General features: G+C 38.4%; 1 protein-coding gene across 1 annotated transcript in view; it reads left to right on the forward strand.

The window, feature by feature from the left end:
• Positions 1-4,551: 4,551 nt before the first annotated feature.
• Positions 4,552-23,152, forward strand: part of HCRTR2 (hypocretin receptor 2) — a 32,446-nt gene continuing 13,845 nt past the window's right edge. Inside the window, exons 1-3 of the mRNA XM_048936201.1 lie at positions 4,552-4,780; positions 17,463-17,641; positions 19,283-19,526. Of these exons, the coding sequence (XP_048792158.1) occupies positions 4,552-4,780; positions 17,463-17,641; positions 19,283-19,526 (652 nt within the window). The remainder of the gene's footprint in view (positions 4,781-17,462; positions 17,642-19,282; positions 19,527-23,152) is intronic.

The following is a 23,152-nucleotide window of genomic DNA, read 5'->3' on the forward strand; positions in this document are numbered from 1 at the left end:
AGATACCAGGGAAATTATTTAAAAAAAAAAAAAGTATTTGTAGTTGAATTTTATTTGACTTCTCTCAAGTGAAAAGTTTCATCTAAGCACTTGGTGGAAGCTGTAACAAATTGAATAATTTTGTAATAAATTTGCCATTGTTTCTACAGCAAGTTTTGGTATTCACATAAACATGAGGTGAAGAAGAGCTTTTTCTTTATTACTTATTAAATCCTGCTGACTGAAATTGTCCCTCTTCCAGCTTATGTACATACATACTTCAGAGATCTCTTCAGGAAAGGTGTATCGTAATTTGTTCCACCGAGGTTGGATCTGTAGCCTGATCATTAAGTGTGTTTGCTTTTAAATGCTTGTATACTTAATGGAGTAGTGAATATTACACATGGAGCTCTTTCAGTTTCCTAATCAAAATGAACGTTTTTGTGAACTCCTTTCAGTATTGGGCAGTAAATAAGAAGGAGGCCTAAGTGAAGCATGGAGGAATTGTGTGCTTACACTAATAAATAATTTTTATGAATTTTACCAAGTTGGAAGGCTGGAATCAGAATTTTTTTCTCTTGAAATACCTTCTGTGTTGATAGATATTAATAATGATGGTGGTATGAATTAGCCAGCTGCTGACTTTTCTTATCTGATCATTGCTAGAATTAGAGCAAGTCACCCTGGCTTTGCCTCATTGTAATGGTGCTAGGAGCTAATAAATCAATAGAGCTTAGCTGGTAATCTTAATATATCTGGGTAACTGTAGTTTAGCATGCTGTTGGATTGCATAAAGCAGGATTCTGTTCTGGTTTCTATACATAAAGAGAAAAATGCCTGAAGTTGGCTAAACAAGGCTTTTTTTCTGTATCAGTGGTTGTTTCAAAAATTCAGCAGCAGATTTGAATAATATTTGTCATGCTAAAACTAGTTTTGCTCTTTCAGTCCACAGTTTATTAATGAATTAATGATAAGACAAAAGGGGACCTAAAGAAAATGTGGTGCTATAAGTGTGTTGTGTGATGGAGCATCATTACCTTCATTTCTAAGGTTTTCTGATTAATTCCATTGTTTTCACAAGCCTACAGTATTATTTTTTCTTTTATAGTTCTTTGCACCTCTTTCTTGGTAGTTATTACCCTTATTACCCCACCAAATTTTATGGCTGCAGAGGTTTCCAAATCTGGTCTTTTCTATCTGTCTCTCTCTCTTGCTCTCAGCTTCTCCCTGTTTACCCATTTAATATCTTCTCTTCTTCGTAATATTTAGCTGATGACAGTCAAATTCTTTCAAGAACTACTTAGTGCTGCTGCCAGGGAAGCAGTAGTTCCACCTTGAAATAACATTACAGGAGGAAAGATACCAGAGGGATTTCACAGACAAAACACTGTATATGACTGAGCACGATTGCTCAAGCAAATAAATGGTAAGGCTGTTTTTCTATTGAGCAATCATGTGGCATATTTCATAATAGCAAGAAAGGAGGCAGAGAAAAGTTGTTAAATCAGAGTAGTGAAAGAAAAATGGGAAGGAAGGACATATTCACACAAAACATCACCACTGCCAATACTACAGTCTATTTCTCTTCAGCAGACATGTTTATGGACTTGCTTCCCAAGAATGAAAATATGTGTTAAGTATTCAGCCAAGAGATCCTAAGGCTCAGCTTCCTCTAAACCTAAGTCTGCAAAAACTTTTGACTCCATTCTGCTCTGATAAAAGGCTCCAAATGTGGTATGATACTAGAAGAGTATGAAACTAATCCTCTGAATAAAATCAGTTTTAAAATGAAGAGACTAGTCTTTTACACAGGAAAAACTGCTGCTCATTTGTGCAATCAATAAAATCATATATCAACAATAGAATGTTTACTATGGAGAGGGAAAATATGCTTGATTAGCCATTAAGTTTGGATGCTGAATTACAGTTGGTTTATTCTCTATGAATGTCAGATCCTTTTAGCTATCAGATGCAACAAAGCATAGAATTGTGTTTGACCTATATTCACATTATCTAATATCATATAATAAGTGGCACTGAAAGCCACAGGGCATATCTTTCAGGGCTGATAATTGCAGTATTTGGGGATTAGTGATGGAAAAATATGGATTAGAGATGATATCAGTGTATGTGAAGACTTCAGATAAATAACGTATTAGACAGCATTTCCATTAGATCTCAATTTTAATAGAGATAAACCTGAATTTATCCTCCTTTTAAGGGCAGGACAGCCAATAAATTCTTTGTAGGAGTTTTTAAAGCCACAATTTATGGAATTTTAAATTGTTAATTAAAAATTAAAAAAGCGGTAACAAAATAGGAATTACTTTTGAGCATTTATTGTTCACTTGCATATGAAAGAAACAGATTTAAACTCTTACATTAGTCTTATTATAAATAATATAATTAAAAGATAAGTCAGCGGTAAAATTCATCAAATTAATCTATTTTACTAACACATCTTCACAAATTAGAAAGCCACAAGGGAATACTCTAATCATTCAGTCTGACCTCTTGCATGCTACAGGTCAGACAACTTTTCTGAATTAATTCCCATTTCAGCTGGCACTTATCTTTTAGAAAAGCATTCAATCTTGATTTTAAAATACACTGCTAAAATGACTCACTTTGAGAAGTATTTCCCCAGTAGTAGGTTTTTGTGACTGAAGCATATTATAGTTCAGTTGAGTTTCTCTCATATTTCTATGTATCTTCATCTGTTTCTACAGGTATACTTATTTGTACTATCAGTTATAACACAAAGCTTTCTGGCTACAGAATCATGATGGTGCTGTGTGTAGCTGATTATCTCAATTTTTTGATAATTTGCCAACTTCTGGAAGGTCATTCACTGATGAGTGCAACAGAACCCAGAACTGACAGCAGAAATACATGAGCTCAGGGATGGCTCTGTTTACTGTTTCATTCTGGAATCTGTTTGTTAGGGAGTTATTAACCTTTATAATGTGTGGCGCATGTTTTTTTTATTATATGGTCTACTTGATCAAAATGTAATGTACCAGTAAGAGCAAATGTCTTACAGCACTCTAGGAATAGCATATTTATGCAGATTTGTGTGCAAATTTTGTGTATAATCGGTCATTTATGCCTTTATCAATCAAACTCACAATCTAGTTAGAAAAAAAAAAAAAAAAAAAAAAAAAAGAACTCTAGGATATATTTTTCATCAAAACCATGTTGTTTCTTAATATTTGTGTCTTTTTAGTTCAATTCCTTACTACTGGTGAGAGAGGAAGAAAGAAGAACTCAGTCCAAAAAAAAACAAAAAACAAAACAAAAACACTACTTCACGGCTACTTGGAAGCAAACATTGAAATTATGGATCAACATTTTAATATATGAAACAAGCTGAAGAATGTATGTGGCTTCCTTCAACTGATCACCAAATGGCCATACTCTGTGTCAGCTGTGAAGACCATGAGAAACTCTGTAAACATCTCTTTTTGTGCACCAAGTACACCTGCATTTCCACATTCTCAAGAGACCTTAGATCTCTTCCCAGCACTCAACCCAGCACATTTAGTGATATAACCCCAGCTGTTTTCACTAGTCAGGAGTGTCCAATCTTTATTTATGAGGTCTGCAATATCTACTTTTCTAGTTTATGCGAGGTGTTGATCTTACCTCTATATCCAAGTATATCTCATTCTTTAATATCTTTGTCCTAAAAGGTTCATGTAACTTCCCTGTGGATGGAAAAGGGATATTTTTTCTTTATTTTATGGAAATAAAGCTATATCAAAGAGAGCAAGTCTATAGAAATAGGTGCCCAAAGGCAACACCAGGTAGAAGAATGCTGGATTAGACTTTGAAGGCAATAGGGAATGCTGTATGCTTACGAAGGATTCGGGAAGCTAAAGCACTGTCTAGAGCTAAGCACTGCAGTGTTTATGAATATCTGGCTCTCTCTTAAGTTTATGTGTTGGAAGTACAGTCAAATCAGACTCACATTCTTCTGGAGGTGCATATAGACAATGAACTGAGTGAGACGTGTCATTTCATAGTGGAAATGGTGCTTATATCGGCTGAGACTTTCCCATTGATCTGTTTTAGCCAGTGCCCACTAGAGCTAAGTGTTCATGAACATCTGGCTCTGTGTTAAGTTTATTCATTAGTAGAGTCACACAACTTTCACAAAGAGACACGAATGTCTCATTTTGAATGGCTCCCTTCATCCTGTGTCTCCTCCGCAGCAGCACGTTGAATTCACGTCCTTTCACCTGCAGGTATTTCCAACAGATGCCCTTTCACGTCCAAACACGGGAGAGCTGAAAAGTGAAGCAGTGGAGTCAGAAGAGAGGGATGCAACCGTCTGGATGCCTTTCCCCGCGGCCGCGGAGGCTGCGCACCCTGCCCGCTCGGGGAAAGGCAACCGGGCGTGTGGGGCCGGCTCGAAGCCCCAGCCTGGTCCGGCATTGGTTCCCGAAGTTCCCGCGTCATTTTCTCCCCACACCCCGCTTGGCACTGGCAATCACAAGTCTCAATGGAGGGGCGGGAGAGAGCTGTGGAGCGCTGAGAGGGTTCCTCCAGCCCCCCGGATCACCACCAGGGATGTCCGGGACTCAGCCCGAGGATGCTTCGCCTCCGTGCAGGAACTGGACATCCTCTCCAGAGCTGAACGAAACGAGGGAGCCTTTTTTAACTCCATCCGCCGATTACGACGATGAGGAGTTCCTGCGCTACCTCTGGAAGGAGTATTTGCATCCCAAGGAATACGAATGGGCGCTGATCGCCGGATACATCGTCGTGTTCATCGTGGCTCTCGTCGGGAACGTGCTGGGTGAGTCTGGCTTCCGAAGTTTGCCCAACCTGCCTTCACTCGCGGGCAGATTCCGCCTCTCCCCGTTGCAAACCTCGGGGAACCGGGCTGCGGGGAAGGGGCTGCGGTCACCGGGGCGGGTCGGAGCTCGGAGCTCGGCGAGGCAGCCCGGGTAGAGCCGCCGCGGGCTCCGTCGCTGTCCGCGGGGTGAGGTGCTGAAACAACGCACCCCGCCGGCGGCTCCGCCTCTCAACCGGTTGCCCTCGTTCCCCGGGCTGGAAATCACAAACGCGGGCATTTTCTAACGGCTGTCCGTAAGAGACGCGCGTTTTCTAACGGACAGGCGCGGGGGAACGGCCTCGGGGTGACGGACGCCGGGGAGCGGCCGCGGGACCTCGCCCCGCGGCGAGGGGCCGGGGCGGCCGTCCGCCCTCAGGTCGGCGGTCGGCGGCTCTCTCGCAGCCCCGGCGGCGGGGGCGGGCTCCTTCCTGCCGCTCTCCCGCCCCCTCCCCGCTCCCACGCACCCGGGTGGGAGGCGGCGGGGGGCTTCGCCGCTTCCCGCGGGCGCCGCTGACGGGGACGGGCGGGGGCGGTATGAGGGCCGGGGGGCAGCGGCTCTGCCCTGCTCCTCGTCCCCAGCCCCAGCTATGACCGAGCCGTGACAGCCGCCCTCGCCTCGGCGCGGGGGAGATGGCCGCGGGGGTCCCTGCGCTCGTCGGAACGCGTTGAGCGCGATAAATAACGTCTTTGTGAATGAACGTGCGCATAGGGAGCGGAGTACGCCGTGAGAATCAGCTCCAGCGGAGCCACGGCCATTTGCATTTTTCATTCCCATAACTGACATTCTCATGAACGGAGCGGCTCACTAGCGCCCAGCCCTGCCATGTGGGCCCTTCATTCATGAATTTCAGCGCGTCATGCGCTCTGCCGGCGCTCCAGGCTTCCCGAGGCACGATGCAAATAAAGCTTCAGCCAAAGACAGCGTTCTGCACGGCTCTTTTTTTCTTTCGATAGTCTGACGGTGCTATTTTTGTCTGGAGCTGCCGATAAACACCGAGAGTGTACGTTGGGCAACACATGGAGCCTTCACCACAAAGGCTGTGTAGCAGAGTGTGTGCTGGACTGCTGCTCTGTGGTCACAGTATAAGACAGCTGCCTTCTCACAGAGCCTGTGTTTTGTACTAGAAAGAAAAGTGCCTTCCGTCTGATCCTGAAAGAGGACAGCTTTTAGAACTGTCTGTGTTTAGCCGTCCCAATCTACTCATTCTGTAAACAGGTTGTCCTCTAGCCTTTCAATATTCAAGGTCAGATCTTCAGCTACCGGAGCTCTCATCCTGTTTACTTCCCCTCCCCCCCCACCCCCCCGAAGGAAGAGAAGAAAAGATTTCCTCTCTTTTCACTTGCAAACAGGAGCAATATCGGTGCTCCTCCCTGTCATGCCTACCTTATCTTTGTGCCTGGGATGAAAGCTGGCATTTAGCTGTCCACCCACCTGTCCTTCGACAGGATTGCTTCTATCCAAGCCTCCAAGCCTTTATGCATCACACAGACCTCACCCTTCCAAAATGCTGCCCCTGTTCACTGCCAACTTATTGGGATCTGCAGGTGCAGATGTTCATTAGCTGAATACTGTCTCATCTTTATGCAAGAAAACTGATTGCAGGCTCATGTGTTGTTGAGGGCAGAAATTGATGTGGTCTTGAAAACACATTTTTGTGAAACCTTGTTTATTCAATTAGCAGTGAAAGTCTGAGAATGATGAATCTCCAGAAAATTCCTGCTTGAAAAATTCTTACATACGGTTAATCTGTGATTTAGTCTTGGACCTTCTCAAAGTAAACCAGATGTGGTTTAAATGGCTAGCAGTGTTTTGGTAGAGTACAGTAAAGTTCTAGTGCTTCATCATGTCATCCTTAATGATGCAGCCTCTGCTTAGATTTGACTAATGCATTTGGACTAGTGTGAGATGAGAAGTCAGAGTTTTGCTTCCATTTGCCCATGTTTCACTCAGTTAGCACATTGAAATACAGGAAAGACCCTTGAAAATCTTAATATCTGGTTGTCGTTTTCAGTTGTGTATTCATATAGAATTAGGTCACTCATTGTACTCTCAGAACGACATTTGTGCAAGTGGAAAGCATAGCACAACCCTTAGATATTAGTAATGAACCAAATTTAAGCATTCTGACACTTAATTAACAGCCAAGGTAGAAAGCTTGAACTTTGACATTTTGATTGACATTTACTGGGCTTTTGGCTGATCTGCTCTGCAGGAATTGTCCTGCTAATAGTAGCATACAGCAAGGTCTGCACTGCTATTTAGCTGCCAGTTTAATTAGGAGTGTTGACATACTCTGTCCAAACTGCTGCAAAAACCAGCTAAAATGAAAGGCCTAGGCAAGCCTCTGTGTTTGAATGCAGGTTTGATTACAGCATTCAAGTTCTTCATATCAGTAATTCTTGTGTGTGCCCACTCTAGCTGCTCACCAGAGATTTCACTGGAAGCCACTAAAAAGGAAGAAATTTGAAGGTTTTAAAACATTCAGATAAACTGAAATCATGGTGATAACATCAATATGTTTTGTCCTATTTTCTTTTTCATTTAGACATGATTTATCAGCAAAAGCAGAACAGTCACTGAGGGTGAGGACTTTCTGTTTTTCATGTAAGACCAAAGCATTCTCTTACCATACGCAGAAACAAAATTACAACTTCTTTGCAAAGCAAGGGGAAGCCAAGGGACTTCTTAACAGTGGACTTTGAACTAATTGTCTACTTCTTTATTTAAAAACAGTTATTGAAATAGAAATGCAGGAAAATAAAGAAGGAAGGATATATTTAAGATGCATGGAGGTCTCTGGTTACTGGCACAAAGATTCCTCATGAAGTAGTTGCAGCAGTTAAAAACTGGAATAAGACTAAGAGGGATAAATAAGTAATGTCCAGTCCCACACATTCAACTGCAATTACACAGACAAAGAATGGGAATGGTTCTCATTTAATGCATTTATTCAAGTAGGTCAGAACTTTTCTAGTGAAATGTTTTCCCTTAGGGAGCATACACTCATCAAGCCCAAATGGTACGGCAGAGATCACTTGACATGTTTAAAGAAAGGACACAACACAAGCAGCCTTCTAGTGTCTTGACAACTGGGTTGCTGGCTCTCTTGGCAGTCTCCCTGCAGCTGGCAAGGGCTGAGGGCCTGAGCTACTTGCCTGCACCCAGCTTGAAGCTCTTCAGCACTGCTGGCTTCTGTGGGTTGGAAACCATGCAGAACATCAGCCAGAGGCCTCAGAAACCTTATTTATTCATGGAACTAAGTGATATTTGTTTCTCCTTCCAACTTAGAATGAAATCCTGCCTAATTGACAGAAAACTAGTCTTCTCTGGATAGATCTATTATTTACCATCTTTCATAATAATCTCTTCTGCCATGTTATGGCAACATCTGTACAGAACCCAACTGTTGTCCTTTCCTCAAAAAATTCACAGTCTGATTCATAAACTCAGCAGCATTCATTTGATGTTTACTTTTATTTTATGTTCTTTTTATGTACTTTTATATTATGTTCTATTTTAACAAACTATTATTTGATTTTTAGAACTTTTTTTTTTCTGAGTGTAGAAGAAAAATTGAATGTATGCTTTCAAAAACAAACTTCAAGTCGATGCTATCAATAGTCTATTCGATGCTAGCAAATATCTCAGCGATTGCTCTGTTATCGCTACCCAGGTATCTAGAGAACACTGAGATCTATGCATACATGCATGTGTTGGCAGAACTGGATGAACCATGTTTTCCTGTAAATGATGCCACGATTTTCATAGAATTATAGAATCATAGAATGGCTTAGGTTGGAAGGGACTTTAAAGATCATCTAGTTCCAATTCTCCTGCAATGGCTAGAGTTGCCACCCACTAGGGCAGGCTGGTATCCACACCTAGTCTGGACAACCTGTTTCTTCACCACCCTCTGAGTAAGGAATTTTCTGCTAACATCTAACCTAAGTCTCCTCTCTGTTCATTTAAATGCTTTCCCCCTTGTCCTATCACCCCTTGTACAGTCAATCCCTTTCCTGCTTATAAGCTCCCTTCAAGTACTGGAAGGCTGTGAGGTGCTCTTTCTGGAGCTTTCTCTACTGCAAGATAAACAAGTCCTACTCCCTCAGCCTTTCTTCACGGATAGGTACTCCAGCCCTCTGACATTTTTGTGGCTCTCCTATGGACCAGCTCCAACACTTCTACATTCTTCTTGTTTGGGAGCCCCAGGTCTGGATGCGGTACATCAGATGGGGCCTCATGAGAGCAAAGTAGAAGGGGACAATCAACTCCCTGTCCCTGCTGGCCACCCTTCTGATGCGGACTAGAATACAAAACAATAATTCTACTGTAAACTCATTTGATGACAAAGGAGGAGGATTGGAATCAGAAAAATTGGGGAAGTACCTAGTCTTAATGGTCAGAAACCATCAAAAGGTACTGAAAAAGAAACAAAAATTGTATTCCTTTTCATATGGGCTCCCATATTGTGTTTTATTCATAGCTGTTCTTCATAGTCTTGTGGGGTTTTTTGTTTTTTTGTTTTTTTTTTTTTTACTTTTGGAACTGTAAGAACATTTTAGAAAGTAAAACTTTAAGGCTCGTCTGCCATCTAGCAACTGCTTTCTACAGCACTGCTGATGAAATATCTCCTATCTGATATTATTTGATAAGCCATAAGCTTTGACTTAAGTGCTGCATATTTCAGCAGCTCCTGCAGAAGAACAAACTATCAGTCAGTAGTCAGAATTCCCATACTCACATGCATTTGACAGATTGCCTAGGAAGCAAATAGCAAACATTATTATTCCTTTTTTTTTTTTTCTATTTTGTCATTTTTACTTTCAAGATGTCCTCCTGATAAACATGTGGAACTCTTCTAGAAGAACTCATCTAATTGAATCTTATGTTCTCATAGCTGTAAGTCTGGTAGATCTGAAGACTAAATCTGCTATTTAGTTGAAAAATAGCTGCAGTCTCGAGAGTTATAGGGCGTCAGGGTATGTTGCCCAATGTTGATGAGTGAGGTTTTGAAAGAGTTATATACATAAGGAAGAAGGAAAATAACTCATCATAGCTCTTCAGCCTCTATCCAGCCCTACAAGACTTCCAGAAACAGTAAAGCCCAGTCTACCAGGAGCTGAACAGGGACTAACACACCTTTCCCCTAGTTTTCCTAATGCAATTCCATTTTATGATGACAGATGCATTTTGAAATATATAATTCAGAAGTTGCTGAGATTTTCAGCTCTGGAGCTCTCTTTGATTTTTCCAAGCCACACAGGTTCAAATTTGATTAATAGTGAAGTGTGAAATTTTTTATCATAATATTATGTGCACTATGACAGCTACATTAAAGGTCCTTCCATCTCTAACATGAAGTGTGTCAGGATTTTGTAGTTTTTTATCATTACTATGGATAGACAAATATGTATAAACACATCTTTGTGTGTGGTGGGGCAATTTAAAACTGATCAGTCTGTGTTAATCCATTTAGTGAACTCTGGAAATTGTGTGAAGATAATTTCTGCTTCATCTAGAATTGATCAAAACTAATATATTTGGCAGACTATTTGCATAGTGTAGCTGACCTTCCAGTAAAAACTCGCATTCCATTAGACTGTTAATTGCCCAAGATTATGTAATGTGACTGAGGTAGAAAATGAATTCTGTGCCAATTAGATGATTGCGCTATTACTCCCAATTGTAATTTGTACAGATAAGCTCCCAGCAAGCAGAATTTAGTTCTTATGTTCTTCTCTTGCATTGTAATAATGAAGCAATATGTAAAATACAGAAATGGACAGCCAGCAACTCCAGCTCATAATTCCTTTTAAAAGCCAGAGTCGAATAGAGCACTTGGTAGCTAGAAAACACCTCAAAAGTTACACTGCTGCTAACTGTGCAATGTATATGTTTTTGTTTGTTTGTTTGTTTTAATGTAAACTCTCATTCTGTGGGAGACAATAGTACATTTCAACCAGGCTGACAACAAAGAAAATGTCTTACAATTACATTTTTCCATTGCTATTCAGCTATATGTCTTATTGTTCCAGTGTTTCCTAGACTCCTGTAAGAAAAAAAGAAAATGCAAAGGAAACAGCACATCTAGACTTGTTTATCTGTGATACATGGGCTGCACACCTAACACTTGCTCCTTTTGTCATGCTTCGATGATTTGTTGATGGGTGTCTAGTCTGTCCTGTGAGGAGAAGCTGTCACCTTACATACAGGGTATGTAATTCCTTTGTAGGTGCAGCCTAGAACATAATCCATCTATTCTGCTTCCAATTAATGTATTCAAGGATAGTTCTCTGCTGGGCATTGTTGCCAACTGTAGGAATATTTTCAATATTTTCATTACAATAGCCACTGTATCAGAAGTATCTGTTTTTGTATTACTCTTTCTATTACTTTTTCAATGTAGCCCTAATCTTGTATTAGACTCTTTTTTCTTTTTTTTTCTTTTTCTTTTTTTTTTTCTTTTGATAGGGCGAGTGGTCAAAAAAAATGAAAAAATGTTTGAGTTCAGAGCTTAATAGTGGATAAGAGACTGACAGCACAGGCACTAGATATCATCTTCCTATTCACAGCAGAAATCTCTTTGTTTTAGATCTTTTGTTCTCACTGCTGGTTTAAAAAAACCCTAATTATATATCCTCTGCAATTTACTTACAGTGCTTTGCACCCCTTAATCAAGATTTTCAATGAAGTTATTGAAAGACTCTTAGAAAGCTTTCCTAAAATAAACAAAATAAGCTTGGATTTAGGCACCAAATTTTTATACACTTATGTTAAAGCAGAAGAATTCTCAATCAGGAATAGAACATAATGAAAGTAATTTCAGTGATAGATTTTTCTAACTGAACAGTATACATTCATTTATTGTTTCTACAGGAGCTCTGGAAGAATCTCATTTTGTAGCTTATCTACTCAGCCTTCATTTCAGCGTGATCATGTTGATAGACACTCCACCACTGAGGCTTTGATGCACAGTACGTAATGTCATAACATGTAAAAGAACAAGGGAGAGATTTCATAGAATCATAGAATATCCTAAGTTGGAAGGGACCCAGCTGGTTCATTGAGTCAAACTTCTGGCTGCACACAGGACCACCAGAAATCCATGTAAAGGATCAAATTTTGATGGCTAGTGTTTATAACCGCATAACTTCTTTGTGGCTTTATTTTTAGTCAAATGATTGTGATAATGAGTTTCTACAGTGAACTAAAGCCATTGAAGCTCAGCATAGTGGAGGCAAAGGTATAACATTTTATTTATACTCAGGTGGAATTTATTACAAAAAAAAAAAAAAAAGAAAAAAACGAGACAAGACATTGTGCCTTTAATTATCTAAGGAAAGGTCATGTATTGCTGTTTGCAGAAATTACGTTTTTATTTTGACCAAGAAGTCTAGTTGGAGGATGACCCATTAAATGTGGTTGACAGGACTTCTAGAGTCTTAGGAAATTAATTTAGGTCTTCTGTAAGGCATATATTGACAGCTGAACTGGCTATTCACCAATGGAAGGAGAGCTGCATAATGTTTAATATGCTCAAGTCATTGTAATTCTTCCAGGAGGCAAGCAGCTGCCTTATATACCAGCTGGAGCCTCTGTACTGTTTTCATATTTATCTTCAGATAGAATGAGCTATGCTCACTGAATAGGTGGAATTACAGTCTCTAATTAAAATGCCCTGGGGCACAAAACCAACAGGGATTCAATTTGAACATGAAAAAAAACAATCTAAAACCCTTACCACATTGTCTTATCCTCAGGACTATGAGGTATATGAATTTTCTCAATGAACTTGGTATCTTTCTTAAATTTTAACTCTACTTTTAATTGTTCTGTTTAGTCCTTCTGGATACTCTCCTGTGAGCCTTCGGGGGATGGACGAGGGATGCTTGAAGTGTGAGTGCTGAAAAAAACTTCGTTAGAGCAGAATGTCCTCAATGGGGAAAACCTCAACAAATTTTCCCAAGCCTTGCCTGCCCGACAACTCGAGCTAGTTTGCAGTCTTTCACTGACACTGTGTGGCTGAGGCAAGAACAGCAGTCGTTTTGGTTAAAGCTCTTCTTTTGAGTCTGGTGGTGGGGAAAAGAAAACCAACAAAACAACACAAAAGCATCTGCTTGCTTATTTTTGTTTGTGGAAAAGTTACTAGCTGGAACCCTTAATCATTTTATAAAATAAAAACTAAAATACAGAAATTATTCAATAATGCAGGTAGTTAAGTTCCAGCACGGTGTCCTCTCAGTCTGGGAGCACAACACAGGAGAAATTTTCTGTTTATCTCTCCATTTCTTATTGAGCTTGTGAGCTTCTCTTTTTCACTGCCCATGTTTATGCATGTTCTCCCACCTTTCTTTCTCACATTCATAGCTGGAAATATCCAGGGCTGAGTAAAAGGTTTGAACTTATTCAAAGCTTATTCAATGTTTTCACTGGTTCATAGATCTACTGAAAATCCCAGTTTGGGCCACCACAGGATGCTCTAACTAAATAGGAAATCCATTCAGTCTGTGGTGTCTCCCATTTTTTTCTTAGAAAGACTGGTGCTAGCCTCATCTTTCATGATTTTGGAGTACTCCTTGGCAAAATCCACTTCCAGTTGAGAAGTGTTCCTACCTTTTTCATCACTGCTTATCTTCTCCAGGTCAGCAAGAAAGCTGCTGATGTCTGTCATTCCCTCTGTGTAGGCAGATGTTGTACTTCAGTGAGACATCTTTGTCTGGCATGTTCCTGTAGGGTTTGCACAGGATCTGCATGGCTTCACTTCTCTGTTGAACTATTTGAGATGGATGGGATGAGAGTAGAGAGCATACAAAATTATTTTGCTAGGATACTTTATTACTTCTAGTATATTCAATGGCATAATCTGACTACTTTGCACTCTCATAAAATAATATTTTTTTGAACATCCCATAAAGACCTTTTCTCTGTGATCTGCTAAATCACTGGTGTGGCTGTGAGGCTGACATCCAGGGCAACTGAACAAGCTTGGACCAAGGGGTAGATTTAGAAAGATAGCCAGTCTAGGAGAAATATATTGAATTTACTTGCTGTCACTTATACCATACTGCCCTGTTCGGAGATCTTGAATCAAATCCTTACAGCTCTGTTTAGCCTGGCACTGAAGGAAAACATTGCCAGTGTGTAAGCAGGGTGAATGCAGTGCTTCAGCCAGCAGAGGGCAATGGATGGGGGGAAACGTTTTAAAATCCTTTATTTTCAAAGGCTTCTGTAAGAGTCTTTCTTAACCATATCTTTTTTTGTTTGTGTGCTTGTTTTGTTTTTTAATAGAGTCAGGGAATAAGTCTCTGGAAGACTTCCTAATTAATAAGGTAGTATGTAAGCATGCTAATTAAATCACACAAAGAATGAAAAATGAGCAGTGCAGCTAAGAAAGCATGAGTTCAGACAGGTAAACACATAGACATACAGAAATTATCTTTCATTTCTCTGTTTGTAAATTATTATTTTTTTCACCTTTCGGGAGTCTCTTGACCCTGTAAATTAGAATTCAAAGGAATTCAGACTTACTTTCTTTGTACTGGTTTTGCCTCCTGTGCACTCCTGCCTTGCTAAGTAGCAAGAAACACAGTCCTTTTTATTTCCCTGAGGAGCAGCAAGTACTGAAGTTCATCTAAATTCCATCTTAGTTAAGCTAGTGTGATCTGGAAGGCTCAGCACAGTGCTGTGAATTAGGAGTCTAATATTTTTATCCCATGTCTGTTTTACCGTACAGCCTTTGACAACTTCTGTTCTGTGCTTTACTTCCCTTACTTCAGAGATGAAAATTATTTATTTTCTTTTTAGCCCTTTGAGGTTTTGTTTGCTGACAGTTGTAGAAAGCGCTGAACACAACGTGCAGCATGCAATGAATTGATTTCTGGCGTAGCTTGTTGTCAGTGAAATGGAACTTGCATTAGTTAACTTTGTGGATTTTCTCCTCTGTTACATGCTGACTGAATCTGCATTGTCATAATGTCTGTTATAATTGTCATCATCCTATGATCCTATGATAATTTTAGTAATCCCATGTAGCAATAATTAATGAAGCTCTGGATAGTTATAATTATCTTACTGTGATAGATAAGTAGTTACTTGAGTAGATAACTGAAATCACCCAAATGAGCAGTAAATACAATTAATATTTATACATTGAGCTTTTGATTTATAAGTCTTGCCTTTCGCATATCCAGAGCCACAGCCAAAAAAATAAAAATAAAATAAAATATCCAACAAAAAACAGAAATTCAGTATCAGCAAGAAAATAATGTAAGAATTGAATACTGTGGGATACACTTCTAAGGGCAGAAAAGTGCTTTGCAGCGGGAATTTGGCTTGATTTTACAAAACCATGATTCAATCAATCTCAATAAATCAATAATCTCAATTTATTTCATTTGTGACTTCAATTCAAATTATATTGTATTATATTGTGTCATCTCACATTCCACTATCAAATTTAGTTAATTACTTTCCTCCCTTATCTCACTGCTGCTGTTTTGCTTTTAGACCCATCTCGGTGTGAGTCCCCCTACCTCATTTAGTCATGGAACCAGGCCAAACCAAGTCAGAACCACTGACAAGAAGATATTAAGAACATCTAAATTGACACAATAGGGGTTTTAGAAGAAACGCTTAAGGAGTTAGTTGGTAAAATCACCTTTCCTTAAAGAAATTGAAGACCATCTCTCTCTTCCCTCTCCCACTGTCCTAAATCACCCCCAAATACTTAGATCTGGACATCATGAGGAAATGCTCCAATCTTAACTCTTGCTAAAGGGCTAGTGAGGACTTGAGTGGGTATTGTGCCAGTTTGGATCACTTCAGTCTGACAACAAAGATGTGATCCAATCTGAAGATCATTCAGAGAGCAGCAAGGAGGATGTTTGCAGAAACATCAGCAGTAATAAATAAAGAAACAAACAAATAAATATTAAAAAATCAGAGTTCTGAAGTTGTACAATCTGAAAAGAAAACTGTGTAGAGGTATAATAACAATCATTATATATCATATCTCACATATGTGAAGTGTTGCCACAGGGGAAAGCTATTTGTCATTGCTGCCTGTGTACAGAAATGTTATATAAAGAGCAGCAAAAGAGAAGTAGATCAAGCACTAAAAGATTAATTTCTTTTTATGAAAGGAAATATGGCTCAGCATTGCAGCACATTTAAGAGAGGCGTGATATTTTCACCTGTAACAGATTTTGAAATGCAAACTTGCCAGTAGTGGCTTACTGGTGCTTCTGATGTAGTTGGGTTGGCATAAAGACTTAAGCAAGACAAGATTTGTGAAGAAATCTATTTTACTAGAACAACTGATATTAGCTGGGAGTTGGACACAAGGTTTCATGCACACCATGCTTCTTAGGATCTGAAGAAGCATCTTATCACAAGAACTTATGTGACTTCAAGGCTGTATTTTTTTTTCCATCTGTGTTTGTTTAATAAGAGAATGGTCTAACTCTAGCTGATTCTGTTTTATAGCTCTTGAGAACCCTTCAAACTCTTTTCTGTGGCATTCTGTGATCTGTTTAGTATTTCTAAATTAAGCATAGTGCTATATCCTGACAGATTAAGGAGACTTCGACTCTTCATTTAGATTTGTATGATGGATGAAATAATGTTTGTAGGAGAAGAATCTTTGACATACAGTTAATTGCACTGTTTTCTTACAAGAATTATACTGTGGCACTGCAAGAAAATGCTGAGTATGAGTCTCTAAAGAGCTTTTGATGAATCTGCAGTGTTCAAAAGCTATTGATTGCTATGATCTCTGAGGAGCTAACTATTAAAATTATTACAAAATCTATTTTAGGTAAGTTTCTCGGGCTCATTCTTTGTATTTTTAATGTATTAGCTTATGAATTTATTGTATCCATGTTAAAGAAGGGATTTGTTTCATCTGAAAAAGCCTTTCAATATTGAAAAAGATAAAAAGAGAGAAAAGACACTAAGCAAAATTTAAAAGCACATCTTTTAAAGTATTTTCTACACACTGCTTTTGATTACAATAATCATGGTCAAAAATATACCACGCTTAAAGTACATTGCTCTTAATACAGCAAAAATTGCATTCATTTACTTACTTCAAATCATAGATACCTTTTCCCCAGGCAAACGGTACAGATTCTCTGCAAATGCAATAACACATTATGTCCAGCAAAATAATTTTATTAATTGTTGTTTTCTTGATAGAGTTCATAAGACTCCATGTAGCAGTTCAAATCAAGCAGCACAATAGCATAAAAAAAACCATAAACCTTTACAGAGGTAGGTATTTATTGTCATGGAATAGAGCCAATGGATTAAAATAGTCATGAAGAATGTTGCAAGAATAGTCAGTGAAAATAGTACTTGAAGTACAATAAGCTAGTTTATGAAACATCAGATGTTTTCCCTGCTGTGGTCTGTGCAAAACTACTCTTTGTTTATTGAGAATCTCCCTACATGAACATTTTTTTTTTTCCACTCTAAAAGAAAACACACAGCTTCTACACCAAACGACATACTCAAATGTTCTGTCCCGTAAACAAGGGACAACATTTCCTTAATTCCAACAAAAAAAAAAAAAAAAAAAAAGTTTTCCTGTTAAAACGTTTCCTAAGACATTTCCAACTTATTGACTTCTCTTTCCAAATTCAGTTTGTATTGCAGTGTGGAAGAATCATCACATGCGAACAGTCACCAACTATTTCATAGTGAATCTATCTCTGGCTGACATTCTGGTCACAATTACTTGTCTTCCAGCAACTTTAGTGGTGGACATCACAGAAACTTGGTTCTTTGGGCAACACCTCTGCAAAGCAATTCCCTACTTACAGGTATTATTTTACTGTGTTTGTATATATGTTGTCCATGTTACACAAAAGAGAGAGAGCTATAGTATCTCGCTCATGGTGATAATGCAAGTCTGTCACAGCTACTGAGGTAGAAACCTCAGGATACCTACAGATCATGAAATCACTGTTCTACTTGTGAATAAATTTGTGCTTTGCAAACACTGTTAGACTTGGGCAATGCACCTCCTGGATCGTTTGTCTAATACTCTTCACTTTTTTGTGATCTTTTTGACAATTCAGAAGAGATATGAAACAAACAAAAAAAAGCCTGGTAATACAGAATTATACTCTGTAAGGGGACCTAAAAAGCTACACAAGTATCCAGGACATAGAATCTGAACTTCTGAAGAAGTCTGAAGGGACTCTATGCCTACATGTATGTTTAATGACTTGTTTTTCTCTCTTTAAAGGTAGTCATACTGTCCTGGGAGCCAATCATATTGGCTACTTTTAATATACTTGATCAAGCCTTCTGTCTTATTGCCACTTATTACCAATGGACTTAGTAGTTATGAGATCATTTGCACCTATATGATTGACAGATACCTTTTCTGAGTAAAACTGCTCAGGTGAACTTACTGGGCCTAGTAGAGTGGCAGCATACTTGGCCTTTTTTGTCATTATAAATCAAAAGAATGAAGTACAACTCTTAATGCAGGTGGATGATCATCTCCATGCACCAAGCATGATCTGTGTTTTCAGTAGAGACCAGGCTGAAAACACACATTCTCAAGGGCAACAGTTCTCCAGCAAGTATGTCTTCTACTGCATAGGATGAAAACCACAAGACTTTCAAAGCCTCCATTCTAAAGGGAGAAAATCTGAAGAGAAAATGAAATGATCACTGAACAATAAAACCAAAGTGATAGGTTATTTGCTATACTGAACAGAGGGCTAAAGTAATATTGTCTGCTCTAAGTTCATTGGTTTGTTGTTGTTTGTTTTTTTATTTCATGGGATTCTAGATTTCCATTGTTCCTTTGAAAATTGAAAAGGTAAAGCAGTAGTACAGATAATCAAATATAGCAGAAAGAAAAAGCACATTTTAAAAAGTTGTTCATCAAAGAAATAATGATCTAACTATGTGACCATTTTTTGGAGTAAGTTTTTCACATACTTTGCAAATTCTAAGTTGTATAAATTTATTCTTTCAGAATCTGACTGTTACTCCTACTCTGGGTAGAACCCTCATATGTGTATTGTATACAGATGTAAGACACAGAAATAGAGATATAAGGAAAAATGTATTTACTGAGAGGGTGGTCAAGCACTGGTACAGGCTTCCTTAGAGAGCTGTCTGATGCCCCACACTTGTCAGTGTTCAAGAGGCACTTAGATAATACCATTAATAATATATTTAACTTTTATTTAGTCCTGCAGTGATGAGGCAGATGGACCTGATGATCTTTGGAGGTACTCTCCCACTGAACTTTGCTATTTGATTGTACAGTAGATGGGTATATCTGTTGGAATTCCATAATAAATGACTTAAAACAGAGTCTTTCTCAGAAAATAATTTCCACTTAGTATGTTCAAATAGAAAGCTAGGTATGTTGAAAATTGAAATCATTTTAAAAACTGAATAATTACGTTTACATTTACATAATATTTCCTTTTCTTCAGACAGTTTCAGTCTCTGTGTCTGTACTAACACTTAGCTGCATTGCTTTGGATCGATGGTATGCAATTTGTCACCCTTTGATGTTTAAAAGCACAGCCAAGCGTGCAAGGAACAGCATTATAATTATCTGGATTGTGTCCTGCATCATAATGATTCCTCAGGCTATTGTTATGGAGTGCAGCAGCGTGTTCCCAGGATTAGCCAATAAAACCACCTTATTCACAGTGTGTGATGAACATTGGGGAGGTGAGTGTGTCACTGATCATAAAGACTGAATTTTTCCTGTTGTTATGTAACAAAAATATCAGAATGTATTAAAATGCAGTCAGGTTTCATAAACAATGTTCATAATTATATAATCTTTCCTAGAAAAAAACTATTGTTTTTTGAAATACTCTGAATTTTAATTTTCTTTTATACTGCTAAGACTAAAAGTAGATTTGGAACCAAGTTTAAATGAATGAGGCAGCCTAATGTCTTGGCCATGTTAATGTTTACCACAGGGTAAAAATATTCCTATTTTTAAAAGCTTATGCTTATATAATTCCCAGTGATTGATGGAAGTTGCAGATTTAGAGAATTCAGTCTTCAGAAATAATTACAAAAAAGCAGATCTCCTATTTACCTGATACATTGATTTTGCTAATTGATAATATTTAATTAGGTCTTTATAGATATCTCCTGTGATTTCAATGCAATCTGCATGTCATAGCAGAAGATGACAGAGATGTCATGGATATAGGGTAGCAAGTTAGTCTACAATTTGAGATTTGTCATAGACAAGATAATTCAAATAACTTTAATATTACAATCAGTTACGAATTATTCTATCCAGGAAGTGTTACTGTCTTTTGAGATTAACTTTGAATCTAACTACCTCTGTATCTGAATTCAAATGCAGGAAGTTATAAGTATTGCCTGGGAGTATCTTCTTCCATTTTGTCTCAGCTCACATAACAAGTTGTGTAAGACACTTATTTGAATGGTTAAGATTCAACTCTGGTGGGTCTTGGCATAACTCCAATGCTAATAGAAGATATGCATTATATACTATCACTTTGATACTGGATACAGTGACCATCAGTAATACCATTATTCACACACAGGAAAATAAAGCCAAATTTGCCAAAACATGTGATTGTTTAACAGCCTCAAGACATTCCATATAACAATTGTATTCTCCATCAGAGTTGTGTCTGTGGATGATTCCAGTCCTGTGAACAACTGAAATAAAATACAACTTGACCACTTCTACTTAATTACTGTGATAAATAGGTTCAAGCAGCTTGAACTGCTGAGGGCGCTTCCATGTACTATTCCGAAAGTTTCTCCCCTGCTAATGGCCTCTGTCTGGCCATTGTGGAATTAATGTGAAGACAATGGCTTTCGCATTCCCTGTTCTTTATCTTCTTCATCCCTGTTAGTCCTCTGGGACAAGGCAATGGGGCAGACATGGCCATTAGCTAGCTGGATGTTATTCCAGACAAAAAGATGTGCAGAAGGTATGTAGGTTAAACTAAGACCCTGTTCAGGTGGGACTATTGTAGCTGGTGTTTTATTGGAGTGGTACATTTGTACTTCTATTGTTCTTTATTCGCCTATGTATTTTGAACCCCAATCTGCAGTATTTTTTGTGACTATTTTCTTTTACAATAGTCACAAATATGAAATGTACAAATGTGTCCAATCATCCTGGGGTTATTTATCCACGAATTCCTCACCTGAAGGTTAGATTGGAAGTAAAGACTGTCTTAATCAACCTAGTTATTGAAAATGATGGAAAGCACTGTAGTTAATTAATTGAAGAGTCAGGAGAGTATTGCATGAGGGAACACAATCTCAAAATTCCCAGATCTCCATTGGCCTCTTCTTGATTTCCAACAAGAAAATTTGTCTTTCAGACTTGAATTCATAGTAACTGTGGAACTATTTCAAAAAGTGTCTTATTCAGTATTGAACAAGAATAGTTGCAGCCCACAAATACATCTGAGCTGAAGTACCCATTATATAAAAGAAGCTCCCAGGCTCTACTCCAGTGAAGTGTATATATCCAAAGTGAAATCTGTTTATCTTCAGCTGATGCTGTTAGCCTTTACTCAGACATCAGGAGAGATGAAATGGGAACAGTAGAGGCAAGCTCTTGCCTGCAGAACTGAGTTATTTTTTGCATGGATTCAGGATTGAATAGCAAACACTCCGAAATAATTTTTTTTTAATTGATGTTGAACATAAAATGAAAATAATTTCACATTAGAAATCCATTAAAGTTTTCTGAAATGGCAAAACTCTTCATTTTACTTAAGATAACAATTCTATTTTTATCCTGATGCCTTTTCAATTAATTCTTCTTCTAGTGATAAAGCACCATTCTTGCTAGTTATTCTTCTAGTGCATTTCTTATGCCCTTAAAAAATAATCCTCTAATCACCTCATAATAAGAGCTTACCTTAGCAACTTGAGAAGATGACCTTTCTGTTTATTAAGATACAAGTAGGTTGCTCAAATCATGGTACGTCTTAGTAAATATAGAGTTAACTATATATTAACCGTGAGGATAAAATATAATACATCTCTTTCTAATCATGCAGAATGGAGTATCATTAGCCACAAATAATTTTGATACAATTTGAATTGTCTAAAGACAGTTACTTGGGCCACTGCATAGAAGATGTAATTTTTCTACTGAGAATCTGGGTTTGAAATCACAAAGTCTCCCAGATAGATAAACAAAACATGCTTAAAAGGACATCAATTAGAAAAGATGAGTGAGCATTGCAGCCAGAAGAATGATTAAAGAGCTAATATTTTCCATGAGAACACTTGCATTTTCCTTGAGTTTTATTTTGCCTTTTTTGACTATAGAGTATCTAAGGTGAAAGAGATCTAACCAGGAGGAGGCTGAAGGAGAAGGAAATTTGTTCCTAAGAAGTCATACTTGCAAAGAGAGAGTACATGTGCTTGAAACTGCAGACATTCAAGAGCAAATTCTACAGGAGAGTAAAATTGTGTGAAGAGGAAGGTGCTTATATTTGAATGCTAACTGCTTCATTTAGAACTGGAAATAATTTGTGTTGTCTAAAATTAAGATACATCTAATGAAATATTTTCAGAGTATCATGTGCACCTTATATCCCAAGGATGTTAAATTGAGAATTGTTAAGACTGAAATTTTAACAGGAGGTGCTTGATGACACTTTCCAAAGTATTTCAGAAGTCTATACTAGTTCTGGGAACTTAGGACCGTTGAAACATGAGGTGCTATAGGGGACTAACAGACAGGAGGATGTCTGGAACAGTCCAGGAAAATGTCAGAGATGCCAAAGCAGGAGACAGCACTGTACCCAGACTTAGGTTCAGCTGCTGAAATCTGTACTAGTCTGGTGAGTGTCTGGAAGGTCTGAACCATACTGTGACACTGGGGCTCCTAAATGGAGAACAAATAGTAGCCACTCTGACTAATAAAAAGATTTCAAACATGTGGTTGGACAGATGCCAGCGACTGCAAATGGTGTAATAGTTCAATCTAAAACAAGATGCAATTCCTTTTTAATTGCTTCTGGCATTCCTGAATATGAAATTCATTGCCAATTCTAGTCTGAGGGTTTTTCATTTTGAGTACTGTCTAATAACAATATTTTATTTGGGAATGCAGAAGGATCCAACTCACTTAAGGAGCCAGCATTGGCCACAGTTCTATAATAGTCTGTAATTGCTATGTGCTGAATTTGATGATAAAGTGCCAAAATAAAAGAAACATATATTAAAATGAGCTCATAATGTGTCCAAGCCAGCTAAACACATTCTCTTAGAGCTGTTCGTGAAAAGGGTGTTAGCCAAAGTGCACTAGCCAACCCCTTTGCATATGATGTGGA

Source organism: Lagopus muta, chromosome 2 (assembly GCF_023343835.1).
Source record: "Lagopus muta isolate bLagMut1 chromosome 2, bLagMut1 primary, whole genome shotgun sequence".
NCBI classification, from domain to species: Eukaryota; Metazoa; Chordata; class Aves; order Galliformes; family Phasianidae; genus Lagopus; species Lagopus muta.